Source organism: Engystomops pustulosus, chromosome 1, assembly GCF_040894005.1.
Source record: "Engystomops pustulosus chromosome 1, aEngPut4.maternal, whole genome shotgun sequence".
Classification (NCBI taxonomy): domain Eukaryota; kingdom Metazoa; phylum Chordata; class Amphibia; order Anura; family Leptodactylidae; genus Engystomops; species Engystomops pustulosus.
Window position 1 is genome coordinate 176,478,928 of NC_092411.1, and position 15,998 is coordinate 176,494,925.

Here is a 15,998-nt window from a genome sequence, read left to right on the forward strand (position 1 = left end):
CCCCGGTCGCTCCTCTAGATCTTAACCTCTCCCGATCTACCCCTAAGATCTTCTTGACAATACCATTGAGTATCTGGCAAATGTATTTTATTTTCTTCCCAGAATAGCATGGATGGCCTTTAAGTCTCAATATACCTGAAAACATGGCCTTTAAAGGCAAAATCTCTATAAGAAGTTTTGATCTTATAATTGATCTTATAATTCACTGGGAAAGACCCTTGGACCACAGGTACACAAAGATCATAAGCATAAGTCATCAGTACTAGATTGTGGGACTCAAACTTTCATCTGCTTGAAGGGGCAACTGTGCTTAGATAACTTCAATGAATAGACTTGGTGATCTGTAGTCGGTACTATAAAAGTTTCCTGAATAACCATTGTATTTCAGGTGGGCAAGACTGATTGCTTGCTGCAGACTGGCAGATCCTGAGCTGGTTCCAGGAATACTTGGACAATAGGAGAGGTTGTAGGTAAATTAAATTCCCTAGACCAGTGACGGCAAACCTTTGAGAAAATAAGTGTCTTAACTGCAACCCCAAAACCCACTCATTTAATGCCAACAGCCAACATAGCAATTTAAGAAGTAACTTTGCTTACATATTGCTCTCTGCTTTGCCACATCTTCCAATGATATTGGCATCACAAGACATGAATACTGTTTAAGGAAGGAGTAGAAAATCAGATTATGATTGAAACATCTCTCTGGGGCCCCCAAACAGCTAGAATCCTGTGGTCGTGAGCAGGAGCTCCAATGGTAATCCAACCCTCTCACGCACCTTCTCACTCTTCCTGCAGTCCCAGGCAGACCAGAATGTGTTGCCTTAAAATTACACTGAGCATGTCCTAGACTACTAAAGGAGGCATTCTGTCCTGTTTGGCAGATTCTGTCCTGAGGCAATGGCCTGTGTACCCACAGGGAGGTCTTTGAGTGCCACCTCTGGCACCTGTGTCATAGTTTTGCTACCACTGCTCTACTTTCAAACTGTGGATATTATGGAGCCCTGCTGTCACCCTCTGGTTATTTGTGGTGTTACATTGTGTTAAGCTGTATTTTATAAGTTTGTTTTCATATAATTATGTGTTTATGTGACCTGGTAATAGGAGGGCATTAGTGATGGGAAGTCCAGCTCTATATAGTGAGTTACATCATTAGGCTCAGCTCACTGTAAAGAGCTCTTCTGGCTCTAGAAAGGTTACCTATGTAATTGTCTAGGGCACTACCCTCGCCTCCCATACTGTGAAGCAATCCTGGACCTGGAGCGACCAGCGGTATGTGTATCTTTAAGATACACATAACATTGGTTGCTTTGCGCAGCCAGCACCCTCTAGGATCCAGGCCCTTGCTGACATCATTGCTCAGGTGCCGCCTAGAGTGAGAGGACGCCGGTGATGTGAGACGGACCATACAGTTCCAAGGAGCACAGGTAGGTGAGCGCAGTAGGTGAGTATTATTTTATTACAATGAGGGGCCGGCTATATACTACAGGGAGGTGCAGGCTGGCTGTATACAACGTGGGCTAGGCTATACACTACAGGGAGGGGCAGGCTGGCTATATACAAGGGGGGAGGGGGGACAGGCTATATACAACAGGGAGGGGCAGGCTGGCTGAATACAATGGGGGGTAGACAATATACTACAGGGAAGGGCAGTCTGGCTGTAAACAACGGGGGGCAGGCTATATACTACAGGGATGAGCTGGCTGGCTATATACTACCAGGGGAATGGGCTGGTTATATACTGGGGGGCAGGGGAGCAGCTGGCTATATACTATGGGACTGATTGGATATATATTAGCTGGCTATATACTGAGGGCTACCTATATACTGGGGAAGTGTGCTGGGGCTACCAGATTAATGAGGGGGAAATTATACGGTAGTATATATTATAGTATATTGTTGGGTCACAGTGTATTATCTTTATATGCAGGGGGCACTTAGCTGTTATCTAGGGAACATTATATTGACTGATTTTTTTAGGGACGGAGTATGGAGATGTTCTCCAGAGGCCACAATCACCCAGGTGTCAAATTCTGCAGAGATAAGTCATGGCTTGGAAAAGTTTCCATGACGTTCTCTACCTGATGGGGTAGGATTGGCAGTAATGAGGAGACTACATGAAGAAGAGCAGCATGGACTGGACCAACACTAAATCAATAAATCAATGGCCACCAACCATTAGGTGGGCGACAAAGCCCGACAAGCCACGGCCCTAACAGAGCATAGCCCCCAAAACACTGTAGGAAAACATCAATTATATTCTGGAGCCCTGAAATACATGTACAAGTTAAACCAGTCAGCCCTATAAATGCCTTTTACAAATCCCACAAGTCCTGGTGTCTATAAGTAATAATAACTAAGACCCCCAAGGAAAGGAAGAAATTTGCTAATTGACTCTCTCCATTATTTTCTCCATAAATTTGAAACGGCCCAAAATTAAACAAGTCTCATAGAAAAACACCGCTGCATCAGGAAACATAAATTTAACTAACAAAAAATCCCTCTTCATTCCCCATAACTGTAGTGTGTTTGTTCGTCCTTTATCATTATCTCCAGCACGGATTATAATCAAGTCAGGAGGAGAAGCATTTATACTCAAATACTTCAATGCAGAAATTAACCCACTTCATTTAAAATCACTCAACCAATGCCAAAAAAATGTCAAATATTTAAGCATGTAACGATAATTCTAAATAAGATCTACTGCGTCCCTCCTCTGTGCCTAAAATATATAGGAATGTTCTAATATCCAAATAATATTTCATTAATACCACAGACCATAGATTATTAGATCTTCATTTTTATATATAAATTAATTCCAAGACATAGAAGGCATAAATACATCACCATTCTTCAGCTGAATATGCAATAGTCCATGTATAAGTCCTTACTAGATTTCCATGGCTTCCTCTGAGAATACGAACGACCGGTCCGTCCTGTGACATTTCAAGGAGGTTCCTCTTTCTTCAGACATGCGTGGTGCTGATTAGGGTAAACTTTAAATACCTTTACAAATATCTATTTATTTGTTACTTAATTTTATTCAAAACTATCTCTCATCCTAATCAACACAATGTTACAACAAAAAATCCTAAAAATGTATAGAAAAATTACAAAAACACATTAAAAAGTCTTTACCCAGGAAAATTCCCTGGTGGGAGACACAATGAGGAATAATGTAAATTCTATTTGGAATGTCAACAGTTTAACCCAGGAAGAGGTACGGCGCCACCTCACAACCACTAAGATAGTTAAATCACCGGGGCCAGATGGCATACACCCCTGGGTTCTGTATGAACTATGTACCGTGATAGACAGACCGTTATTTTTAATATTTGAAGATTCCCTGAAGACTCGTTATGTTTCACAGGACTGGCGCATAGCAAATGTGGTACCAATAGACAAAAAAGAATCAAAAAGCGATCCTGGAAACTACAGACCCGTGAGTCTAACTTCTGTGGTGGGGAAAATATTTGAGGGGTTTGTTAGAGATGCTATCCTGGAGTATCTCACTGTACATTACCTTATAACCCAGCGTCAGCATGGGTTTATGAGAGATCAGTCCTGTCAGACTAATCTGATTGTTTTCTATGAGGAAGTAAGTTCCAGACTGGATCTAGGGGACGCTGTGGATGTTGTATATCTGGACTTTTCAAAGGCATTTGACACCGTGCTGCATAAAAGGTTGGTATATAAAATGAGACTGCTGGGACTAGGGGAAAATCTGTGTATTTGGGTAAGTAATTGGCTTAGTGATAGAAAACAGAGGGTGGTCATTAATGGCACATTCTCAGATTGGGTTGACATTACCTGTGGAGTGCTACAGGGGTCAGTATTGGGACCACTTCTTTTTAATATTTTAATGACCTTGTAGTGGGTTTACACAGTCAAGTTTCAATATTTGCAGATGATACTAAGCTGTGTAAAGTAATAAATACTGAGGTCGATAGTTTAGCATTACAGAGGGGTTTGTGGAAGCTTGAGGAGTGGGCAAAGAATTGGTTAATGAGGTTTAATGTAGATAAGTGTAAAGTTATGCACTTGGGCCATGGAAACAAAAAGTATAATTATGTTCTAAACAGCTAGTTACTTGGTAAAACTGGAGCTGAAAAGGACTTTGGGGTATTGGTGGATGGGAAACTTAATCCTAGTGACCAGAGCCAGGCGGCTGCTGCTAAAGCAAATAAAATTATGGGATGTATCAAGAGAGGAATTGATTCTCATGATAAAGACATAGTTTTGCCCTCATACAAATCCCTGGTCAGACCACACATGGAATATTGTTTTGGGCACCAGTGTATAAAAAGGACATAGTAGAGCTGGAACAGGTGCAGAGGAGAGCAACCAAGATTATTAGGAGAATGGGGGGACTAGAATACACTGACAGATTACAAAATTTGGTATTATTCGGTTTATAAAACAAACAACTGAGGGGAGACCTCATTACAATGTACAAATACCTGAACGGACAGTACAAGGATCTCTCCAAAGATTTTTTTATACCTAGGCCTGTGACCAGGACAAGGGGGCATCCTCTACGCCTAGAGGAGAGGCGATTCTACCATGAACACAGACAATGGTTCTTTACTGTAAGAGCAGTGAGACTATGGAACTCTCTGCCGCAGGAGGTTGTTATGGCAGACTCTGTGTACATGTTCAAGAGAGGCCTGGATGCCTTTCTGGAGAGAAAAAATATCACGGGTTATGGGGATAAAACATTTATTTAATTCTTAAAGGTTGGACTTGATGGACTTGCGTCTTTTTCCGGCCTTATATACTATAATACTATGAAAATTACTTTGCTCATTGAGCCCTCGAGGATATAAGTTGTCTAGTCTAGTAATCCAATATACCTCGTGTTGAAGTAATCTATTTTTTAAAAACAACTCGTTCTCCTGTATTATACATTCTAATAAGAAATGACGACAAACATTTTTTGTAGTGAGACGAAATGGCACTTTTTCCAGTCTATCCTGCCAAAACTGTATGGGAATTTGTTACAGGGGACTCTTTCAATCACCCAAGTAAAGGTACTAACATCTATTTTAAAGTGTTTTTAGATGAAACACACAATCTGTAATCTAAATGTTAAAATGCTCTTGTTGTTTAGCATACGTTGGACAAACTTCTAGAGCCATAAAAGTTAGACTTAATGAACATAAATCGGTGATCAGGCAATACCTTACTAAAAATGAAGAAGAACTGAAACTAGGCAGTGAAAGGGTCAAACAAGAGACAGGCGTGGCTAAACATTTTCGGGAGTGTAAACACAATGTTAGTGACTTGCGTTGGTTAATATTAGAATGTATAATGCAGGAGAACGAGTTGTTTTTAAAAAAAGAAATTACTCCAACGCGAGGTATATTGGATTACCAGACTAGACACCTTATATCCTCGAGGGCTCAATAAGCAAAGTAATTTTAATGTGTTTTTGTAAATTTTCTATCAATTTTTAATATTGTTTGGTGAATTGATTAGGATAAGAGATAGTTTTGAATAAAATTAAGTAACAAATAGTTAGATATTTGTAAGGGTATTCAAAGTTTACCCTAATCGGCACCACACATGTCTGAAGAAGGAGGAACCTCCTCCGAAACTTCACAGTATAGACCGGGGCATTCGTAGTCTCAGGGGAAACCATAGAAATCTAGCGTGGACTTATACATGGACTATGGCATATTCAGCCGAAGAATAGCGATGTACTTATGCCTTCAATGTCTTGGAGTTAATTTATATATAAAAATTTAAATCTAATAATGTATGGTCTATGGTATTAATGAAATACGTTGCAATAGAAGGGATTGAGAACCTTGCCCTATAGACCAGTGTCCACACTAAGCGGTTTAGTGGAGCATTATCACTGTATTTTTGGACTAACATCCAAATAATTCTCCTGTGATTTGAAAAGAGAAAAAAATATTCTACTAATAGCTTATGCCTGACATACAACCTATAGCTTGCAGACTCCCATCTACCTATTCTTTTATTAAACCCTCAGGTTTTCTGTAGCTGCCCCAATTCTAAGTGTGAAGAAAACCTCTCGCCCTTTAGACCCAAAAGAGTCAAGCAGTTTTTTGAACCACATTAAACTGAAAAATGGTGATTGGGGAACAATCATTATGAGACAACAAATTACTACTGCCCTCCTTATGGTTATCCAAAATCTCACATTGTTAACCAGGCATAAATTGGAACCTGTTAAACAATTCAATTTTATAAAACATCCCTAACCAACTTCTGGCATCTGTGCGTTTCTGCAGAGAATGGGCTATCCTGGACTTTCGAATCCTCTTTGAAGGCAGCTGCTCACTGTTCCTAGTTGCGGTGCTGGCTCTGGTCCCTGTCTCTGCCTACAGGATGGTCTCAGCACATGGCTCCAACCACGGGTGGGATCCGCTTCCCGAATTCGTCCACCAGAGGGACCAGGTAACGAACCATCTTTAATAGCTTTCCTCTATGAATGATCTTCAGATCACCAGCCAGAAGAGGGCAGAACCGCTCCTCCAAACTCATGGGAGGTATTAGCTGTTTCTATTGCCTGCTCCTGCCAGCCAGCGACGCTGCCCCTCTTTCCGGATCCTCCTCCTGATAAGCTGCATCCCGCCAACTTCTTTGCGTGGAGCCACTCCAACCACCTGAGTGAAGTTGGCCCCCCCACCTTGTTCAAATCAAACAAAATTGGTGTCAAACGTTTGTGCTACGTTTGTGCTGGTTTGTGCAGCAGAAATTTTCGTTTGTGCCACTATCGTTTTTAAGATTTTAATGAAAGTTTCCAGAGGTCATCAGAGGTCAACCAGCCCCCCCACATTGCCCAAATCAAACAAAACTGGTGCCGAACAATTCTGCTATGTTTGTGCTGGTTTGTGCTGCGCAAATTTTTGTTTGTGCTGCTTTTGTTTTGAATATATGAACAAAAAATGAAAGTTCAAAAGTTCAAGCAGCCCCCCCACATTAACCGAATCAAACAAAACGGGTGTCAAACGTTAGTGCTACGTTTGTGCTGGTTTGTGCAGCAAAAATTTTCGTTTGTGCCGCTATCATTTTTAATATATTCATACTTTTTTGCAGAGGTCATCAGAGTTCATTTCTTCCAAAGTACAATGTGTTTGCCAGCTCCCCCTGGTGATCAAACCAGGGAAGTGTCACTAGGTTTGTTTTTTACCAGTTCATCCTAAACACTTGAACATACCTTAAAAATTATAGCGGCACAAACAAAAATTTTTGCTGCACAAACCAGCACAAACGTAGCACTAACATTTGACACCAGTTTTGTTTGATTCGGTTAATGTGGGGGGGCTGCTTGAACTTTTGAACTTTAAATTTTTGTTCATATATTCAAAACAAAAGCGGCACAAATAAAAATTTGCGCAGCACAAACCAGCACAAACGTAGCAGAATTGTTCGGCACCAGTTTTGTTTGATTTGGGCAATGTGGGGGGGCTGGTTGACCTCTGATGACCTCTGTAAACTTTCATTAAAATCTCGAAAACGATGGCGGCACAAACAAAAATTTCTGCTGCACAAACCAGCACAAACGTAGCACAAACGTTTGACACCTATTTTGTTTGATTTGAACAAGGTGGGGGGGCCAACTTCACTCAGGTACTCCAACCTTCCTCTTCCAGTCACTGCTGATGATGCTACTGCTCAACTTATTGTGCCGCGCTGATTTCCTCATCCTCAGCCCTGGCAACTTTCAGAACCAAATTCGGGCAGCACCTCAGCCATACCCACCGTTGTTCCCCTATGCACGGTGAATAAACTCTGATTGCGCTGATTCAGAGGTGCTACTTGACCATGTCTTTTTCATCTTTTATAGTACACCTGGATTCCCACCCTGACTTACAGCTGCCAATCAAGCAGATGTCTACATTTTTTTGCCCAGCAACAATAGATCCTGGAACAGACCATGAACTCTGCTGACCTTGGGGGGCCACCAAAAAAGGTAAGTACCACCTGCAAAAACATTTCTAACACAAATATGGAAAAAGAACCTACTAACACTGAAAACACATTAACCCTTTCATCTCTACACACAAACATACACAATTGTGGGGTGGGACTGTGTGATCATGTGGGGCCCCTCTCCTTTGTGGAGCCTTATCTAGCCCAATATTCAGTTCAATATTTTGTGAGCTACAGCCTCAATTCTAAGGCAGTTGCCAAGGCCTCAGTTATGGCCTGAATGGAGCCAGCCCTTCATCAGCCCTGCATGTTGTTATATCCTGCACTACTTGTTGTCTTGTTGGTGTTGGATTCCGAAATTGGAATAAAGTCCTGTAAGTTAGAACCATATGGCTACATGTATGTCCCAAGGTTAGCTGCATTTGCCATCATGGGCCTCTCCTGTACCATCAGCCCAGGAAAGTTATCAGTCAAGTGTGCACCAGGGGGATCTTTCAGCTTTGTGGACCTCTTTCCTGTAGTGTTCTTGTGAGCCTTTATGGGTGTGGGTAAATTACCATCAGGCAGAAGAGGACCACTTTGATCACCTACCTAGGCCTCAGGCACTATGCCTTGGTACACAAACATCATGGGGGAATTTATCACTGCTTCTACGCCAGTTTTCTGGCATAGAAGCAGTGTAATAATCACAAATTCTTGCACAGAGCACAAATTTACAATTAATATCGCAAATACTCCAGATCCACGCAGATGCATCAAGAAGCCTAGTCTCGTCCCATGTGCTTGCTGATGCTAGCTGATTATGTTTTTTGTGTGTACTAAGCAGAACCTTAATAATCATTACACTGTTGTTTTGTAGTTTTAAAAAATTATGTGATAAATTTAGCGAATAAATAGACTCACTGCAGTTCTTCTCATCTGATCCATCTTTGCAGTCACGAACATTGTCACATTCTGGGTTTTCTTTTACAATGCATTGGGTGTTCTTACAGGCAAATACATGGGAAGGGCAACTTCCTGTGGAGGTAACAAGGTAAAGACAGATATCCTTTATGAGTATACAAATAATGACCACAGTTTCTGTTATATTTTATTTTACTTTCCAGAGAAGATATGTGAATCTGACCATACACATAAAATGAATGTAATTTGAAGCTGCTGTTTTTGACACTATAAACAGAATTTGTTTAGATGCATGTTGCTAGATGTGCAGTTTTTAACTGCTCCAAAAGCTGAAGGCTCTGGGGTTTAATAATCACATATCCTCTGTTTCATCACCATCTACAAAGTTCCAACCTACCCTGGAAGGGAACTATGTGACAGGGGATTCAGGGAAAGGATTGCAATGGAGAATCTGAACAAAATAATAATATCAAGCTTCAGCTGAAGTGTAACCTGCTCATAGCCAGACTTGACCCTTCCTGTCTACTAGCCCCACAGACACATTTAAAATTCCTCCCACCAGCGGTCCTGCACCAATATTTACTAAGAGGCTTTAGCCTCTTAGAGAATATGGACACAAACACAGCCAGTTCTGATCTTTAAACCAGATGGGAACTGCAGAGTTTGTTCCTAAAATCTCCGCCAGTTTTCCGGAAGAGACTATAGTAAATGTGATGGGTTGGGTGTTTACGCCCACTCTCTGCCCACCCCAACATGCCCATAGTGGCATGCGGGTTGGAGAAACTCAGAAAACCATATTCAGCTCTGTCAAGGGGATTAACATAGCTTCACAAAGCTGTAGTGCAAAAACTGCATCGGGGCTGCAGGGAGCCTGTAAAATAAACATGGTTAAGATATCATAGTAGTCGGAAGCTGCATGAATGACCTTCTTTGTATCTCATTTCATAACATGTGTTGTGATGGAATGCAAAGGTGATCTGAGATCTGTTAGATGACAATGATGCAATAGCATTTGATATCACACTAGTGATTGTAGTATTATTTGAGGTATTCACTGTACACTCGGGCTCTACACTGGCTTTTTTCATGGAACCCTTTCTCTTGATTTTTTGCATTTTGATAAACCTTTTAATAAAAATGTAATAAAATTTTATGTATTTATTGTGTGATTTATAACTCTCTACTCTCTGTAAATACGGTAATATGTTTAGGAGGGGGTTGCAGAAGAATTTACGACTTTTATGTGACTTTTTAAAAAAAGCACAAAAAAGCAACAGGCACACATGCCTGATATTTTACTAAAATAAATGAAACAAGTCTAAAACCTAGAAAAAGCAAAAAAAGACACCCACAAATATCCTGACTAATGATAAAAGACCCCTGTTGTTTTACGTGTTTCACTAATTATTGCACTAAACCCTCCACTAACAATTATTACATTCAAACTCTTAGCACCACCTGAGCACTGACAGAAGGACATGATGAAGAGTAGAAGAAGTGTGGTGATGGCTCTATGGGGATGTGCATTGACAGAGGAACTGATGAGGAATAGAAGAAATGTAGCAATGGTATTTTGGGGATGTGCATTGACAGAGGAACAGATGAGGAGTAGAAGAAATGTAGCAATGGTATTATGGGGATGTGCATTGACAGAGGAACAGATGAGGAGTAGAAGAAATGTAGCAATGGTATTATGGGGATGTGCATTGACAGAGGAACAGATGAGGAGTAGAAGAAATGTAACAATGGTATTATGGGGATGTGCATTGACAGATGAACTGATGAGGAGTAGAAGAATTGTAGCAATGGTATTATGGGGATGTGCATTGACAGATGAACTGATGAGGAATAGAAGAAATGTAGCAATGGTATTATGGGGATGTGCATTGACAGAGGAACGGATGAGGAGTAGAAGAAATGTAGCAATGGTATTATGGGGATGTGCATTGACAGAGGAACAGATGAGGAGTAGAAGAAATGTAGCAATGCGAGAAGTATAAAGAATGGAATGGCACTCACCGCGTTGTATCCTTTCCAATGAAGATTTATTTGTGCATACTCACAACATAACACGAAGTGTGGTACAAATAGCGGGGAGGGAAGGACGTAGGGACTCAGGGCTTGGCAAATAGCTATTTGCCAAGCCCTGAGTCCCTACGTCCTTCCCTCCCCGCTATTTGTACCACACTTCGTGTTATGTTGTGAGTATGCACAAATAAATCTTCATTGGAAAGGATACAACGCGGTGAGTGCCATTCCATTCTTTATACTTCTCGCATCTGATATACCTATACTAAGGAATTTAGAGCACCGCTGCGCCTGAATAAACATTCCGATTTCCTTGACCCACGCTGCCTAGTACTGGGACTCTCTGCCAGAGACTTATTGAGATATCAAGACCCACACTCCAGCATAATCTACGTACATCCAGTAGTGCCACTCATTATTCACATTAGAAATGTAGCAATGGTATTATGGGGATGTGCATTGACAGAGGAACGGATGAGGAGTAGAAGAAATGTAGCAATGGTATTATGGGGATGTGCATTGACAGAAGGAACTATTGAGGAGTAGCATAGTGTAGTGTTGGTGCATAGTGATTTGCACTGAAAAGAGGAACTAAAGAGGATTGCATTTGTTTTTGGATTATACCAGGGCTGGAGACTAATTGAGAATATATAGTTTATTACTGCTGTATGGGTGATGGGTGTGGCGTCTTTAGAAGAATCTAAACTTTAATCTTGCTGGAGCAGAGGCATTAGAAGGGTTGAATTAGTTTGGACGGAGGAGGTACTGGGTATTAGACTAGGAAAACCGTGGGTGTGAACTGGATGGAACTGGAAAAGTGGCTGAAAGGTACAGGGCAAGAGCGGGGGCAACACATGTACGATTTTGTAGTCAATATACACAGTAAATGCCTGAGACAGGAAGATAATCAATGTTGTGTACCACCTTGAAGGACACAGAGGCAAGGTAAAAAAGGTATGGGGTATGTATTATAATATCTGCGATCATTTAGGATACTTTTCAGAATTTGATATGTTCGATGGAAAACCTCTTTAACATGATAAAAAAATATCATTGTCTTACCTGACTTAAGTCCTATAGAGTAGAAGGATAACCCTTTAGTGTCTGCATTTCAGTTGGGAAAAAAATAATAAAATTAAGTTAATTTCAATGTGTTAATATTAAGTATAATTTTCATTTTTGAGAATGCCAGTTGACTTAAAAAAGGAAAGAAACCGTGGTGGGAGGATGGAAGAAACAGACATGGCAGTGTTCATAGTTAACAGTACAGCATGAGATATATATATATATATATATATATATATATATATATTACAGCATCTATATTGAACAGTTTGAAGCAAAACGACTAAGGCTCAAAACATTTACACTAAGGGGGGGAAGAGTGTTTGGGGACTAATCCTGTGATTTCTGGAGTACGAGATGACCCAAACAGTGGGTGCTTGGACATCCAGCAGGACTGAATGTAGAGGGGGACTGGAGAATCTAAGGGAGCAAAGGAATATTTTCTTCCATTGAAAAATAGAATGATGAAAATACAATCGGGCCGTTACACTTTCCATTATCTTCAACAGATTTTTAAATGGTGTTACATTTAGTAATATTAAAGAAACAAACTGATGCTAAGCATGAACTCCTCTTTTTTATTAAATGAAAGAGTTTAAAGTGGAAATGCTGTAAAATGATCTTTTTTTGTAGCCAGCATGTTATAGAGTATGATGAGTTAGGCAGACTGATATATAGATGTAAAGACACAATGCATATTGCAAGCAGAAAATATATGGTAGTTGTGGCTAGGCCTTATGCCTCCTGGGTTGTCAATGTTTCCTAAAACTATTCCAGTTAAATTTGCCCTCCTAAAGCCAAATGGTCATTTTCTGCGCCCTGGTGTGTTTCCAACACAGTTTGTACCGAATGTATCCTTTTACCTCTTGTAAAGGTGTACAGTGTTAAGCCAAATCAAAATATTAAAAAAAAAATCTCATTTTCAATTCAATTTGGTTTTACATTCCTGTGAAAATAATGCCAACATAAAGGATACATATGTTTAATGTTATTTATCAACTCTTCAGCGACCAGAGGTTTTGCATAGACGCAGAGTTAACAGAGCTGTTATCTAACTTTAGGGTCACAAGCGAGAAACATTTTTTAATGCCACCGGTGACAATAAACCCTCCAATTGAAGCAAGCAATATTTTTTAGTAGTTTTTGCTCAGACTTCACACATCAGACACTATGTACACAGCTCTCTGATCCTAAAAAAAGAGTTTTTGTCCTCCTCTAAAATTGCACATGCATGCAGGGTTGTAATCATCTTTTTGTATTTTTTTTTTAGCTTTTCTTTAATATTTTTTCATTTACTTCAATCGTTCTTGGCATCTGTAAAAAGGACTTGCTCTCCCCTGCCATTGCTCAGATTACAGTACAAAGTTGGCAGCTATTCAACAGCTGTTTTTCTTCACCTGCTCCTTCTAAGCTAGCTTTGGACCTTTTCCGACTATTACTGCAAGATATTAGATGGATGAAACATTTATTTTAAAGGCTAAAAAGATAGCAGAAGGCTACTAAACAATAAAACAAAGCTAAAGTTAATGCAAAAATATTAATAAAGGCTATTCTTTGTTTTACTTAAAGTTATACATTTAGCATTTTACTTTAAGTATACATTCCTCAAAACTTTGTATATATCTCTCTCTCTCTGCTTGCTGTTATTTAGTTTCATTCTGTATTTACCTTCCCGTTTTAATACTTCCTTTCAAAAAACCATAGCTTTTTTATGTTTTGGTCCATAGAGGGCTATGACAATGAGGGCTTGTTATCTGCGGGACAAATTATACCTGTGCTGGGAAGCTGGAAATATTTTAATGCAGTGGAATTGACGGTTGGGCTAGAGCCCGACCCTTGAAAACATAACACACTCTTCATACTATACAATCCACATGTACATTAAAAGGACCTTTCTGTGTTTACTTCTGGAGGATACTAATCTTTCCTGAATAAGTGAATGTATTCTGATTTACTGGACAAAAGGACAGAAAATAGAATTTCTAAAATGAACTCACATGCTTAGTTCAGGTAATTCATTTTAGGTTTGTTAGAACAGACTTGATCGTAATAATAATAATAATTCTTTATTTATATAGTGCACACAGATTATGCAACGCTGCACAAAGCATGACAAATTGGTCCCTGTCCCCACGTGGCTCACAATCTAAACAACCGACCAGTATGTTTTTGAAGTGTGGGAGGAAACCAGAGTACCCAGAGGAAACCCACGCAAACACGGAGAGAACATACAAACTCTTTGCAGATTTTGACCTGGGTGGGACTAGAGCCCAGGACTCCAGTGCTGCAAGGCAGAAGTGCTAATCACTCAGCCACCGTGCCCCCCCATAGGCAATGGGCTTAAAAAAAAGCACAAAAATCCCAGACCTTAGTAAGAGACTAACAATGTGTCATTATACATAGGACTTACCTGCGAGAACTGCAGATGAGATATTTCCATAGGTATACACTGGGATAGGCTTATTGCTAAGTGCAGATGTCAGGCCTTGTCTAAGAATGTCTTCAATGTGCTCTAGATCAACAGTGTAGACTGATGATATAAACTGAATCTTGAGGTGGGCAATGATACTTGCATTTCCCCTACTGAAAACACATTTAAACCAACAAGTTTATTCTTATTTTACAATATACAGTATGTATTTAAAGAAGACCTGTCACCAGAATTTTACCCCTCACACCAGTAATACCTGCTGGTAAAGGGTTAAAAGTCCTCCCCATGTCACCTAAAATTAACTGCCACTGAGACACTTTACCTTACTTTTTGATATGCAAATGAGTAGACAAAGAGTCAAATTCTGGATAGAAGAGTCATGTTTATCCAGGCTGCAAGTGAACCCTGCCTTCTTCTTTTGATTGACAGCTTCCGTGTCTCTCCTGAGCAGACAAAAGGTCCTGTCCCTGTCCACTTTCTGTCCTTATTAGAATGCTCTCCCTCTCACTGCATGGTGTATAAGCAGTGAGCACTGTGTGAGAAACTGCAGATCTTCTCACCATTTCACGCATCTCCCGATGGAGCCAAGAAGCGATGTGCAGTGCCAAGCAGCGGTGGATGGAGACAACATTGACAAAGGCAGAAAACGTTTGGGGAATGATTTTACTGCAGGGAGGAGGCAGATTTAAGCTGGGACACCTGCACTTTACAAGAAAGGCACAGTGGGGGTGAGTAAGGTTTATTGTGCCTGTTCTCTTTAAAAAATAAATAAAAACAAACCATGATATAAACCTGACTTGAATTACTATTTTATCAGCTTTTTGTTATTAATAGTCAAACATAAAGAAAAGGTGAACATTAAACCAAATGGGGAACATTTACCAGGGTTTTTACACCAGAAAACTGACATAGAAACCTGAATTAACTGCATTGCCTTGCAAACCACCAGCTATAAGGGATAATAAGTCAAGGGATAGATTCCTCTTTGCACCCTGAAGTAGGAACTGGCCTTGTTACCCTTTTTATGATCTCCTTTACCTAAAAATTATGTTTTCAAAATATGCTAATGAGCTCTGGGGAGTGAGTACTTGTCTGTGCAGCCAGAGCCCAGAGGTGCTCTGGTGACACCCCCAGAGCTCTTATAGCGCAATAGCATATTTTTAAAACATAATTTTTCGGTGAAAGAAAACCATAACGTTACAATGCCAGATCTTGCAGTGATGCCACTTTACAGGTATAAATCAGATGGTAGATTTCCTTTACGAGAATAGATCATTGCTTTACACAAGAAAGGAATAAGATGAAAAATCACAGCAGAAGCATAGAGTGTTCCTAGGGACACAGCTGGTAGCATACTTCGCAAGTTGAAGGAACAATATCTACAGTATTGGACAGACTGATGATGTGATAAGCTGTTTCCACCAGATTCATGAAGAGGTGGATGGTCAACATCTTTCAAGTAACCGCAAAATACTCAATGCAAGATTTGGTGGTGTCAACAGCAATTAAGTGAAGATTTTAAAGAATATTGAAATGGGAAAATGGCCTTACCTGTAATGTAAAACTTCTAATCCAGTATAACTATCTTCTAGAACAGTGTCCTTGAAACTAGATTTCAACTAAAGTGAAAAATGAAAAATAGGAAAACTTTATAAATTAGTTTTTATTA

The 15,998-nt window shown here is 40.0% G+C and overlaps 2 protein-coding genes across 2 annotated transcripts in view; one reads left to right on the plus strand and one right to left on the minus strand.

Moving 5' to 3' along the window:
- LSM7 (LSM7 homolog, U6 small nuclear RNA and mRNA degradation associated) overlaps window positions 1–15,998 on the plus strand; it is a 528,664-nt gene that overhangs the window by 428,671 nt on the left and 83,995 nt on the right. The gene's annotated exons all lie outside the window — the stretch shown is intronic.
- The window catches only part of TMPRSS9 (transmembrane serine protease 9), a 91,279-nt gene that overhangs the window by 40,435 nt on the left and 34,846 nt on the right, over window positions 1–15,998 (minus strand). Inside the window, exons 4-7 of the mRNA XM_072113927.1 lie at window positions 15,881–15,948; window positions 14,309–14,481; window positions 11,896–11,937; window positions 8,806–8,919 (exon numbers count right to left, since the gene is read on the minus strand). Of these exons, the coding sequence (XP_071970028.1) occupies window positions 8,806–8,919; window positions 11,896–11,937; window positions 14,309–14,481; window positions 15,881–15,948 (397 nt within the window). The remainder of the gene's footprint in view (window positions 1–8,805; window positions 8,920–11,895; window positions 11,938–14,308; window positions 14,482–15,880; window positions 15,949–15,998) is intronic.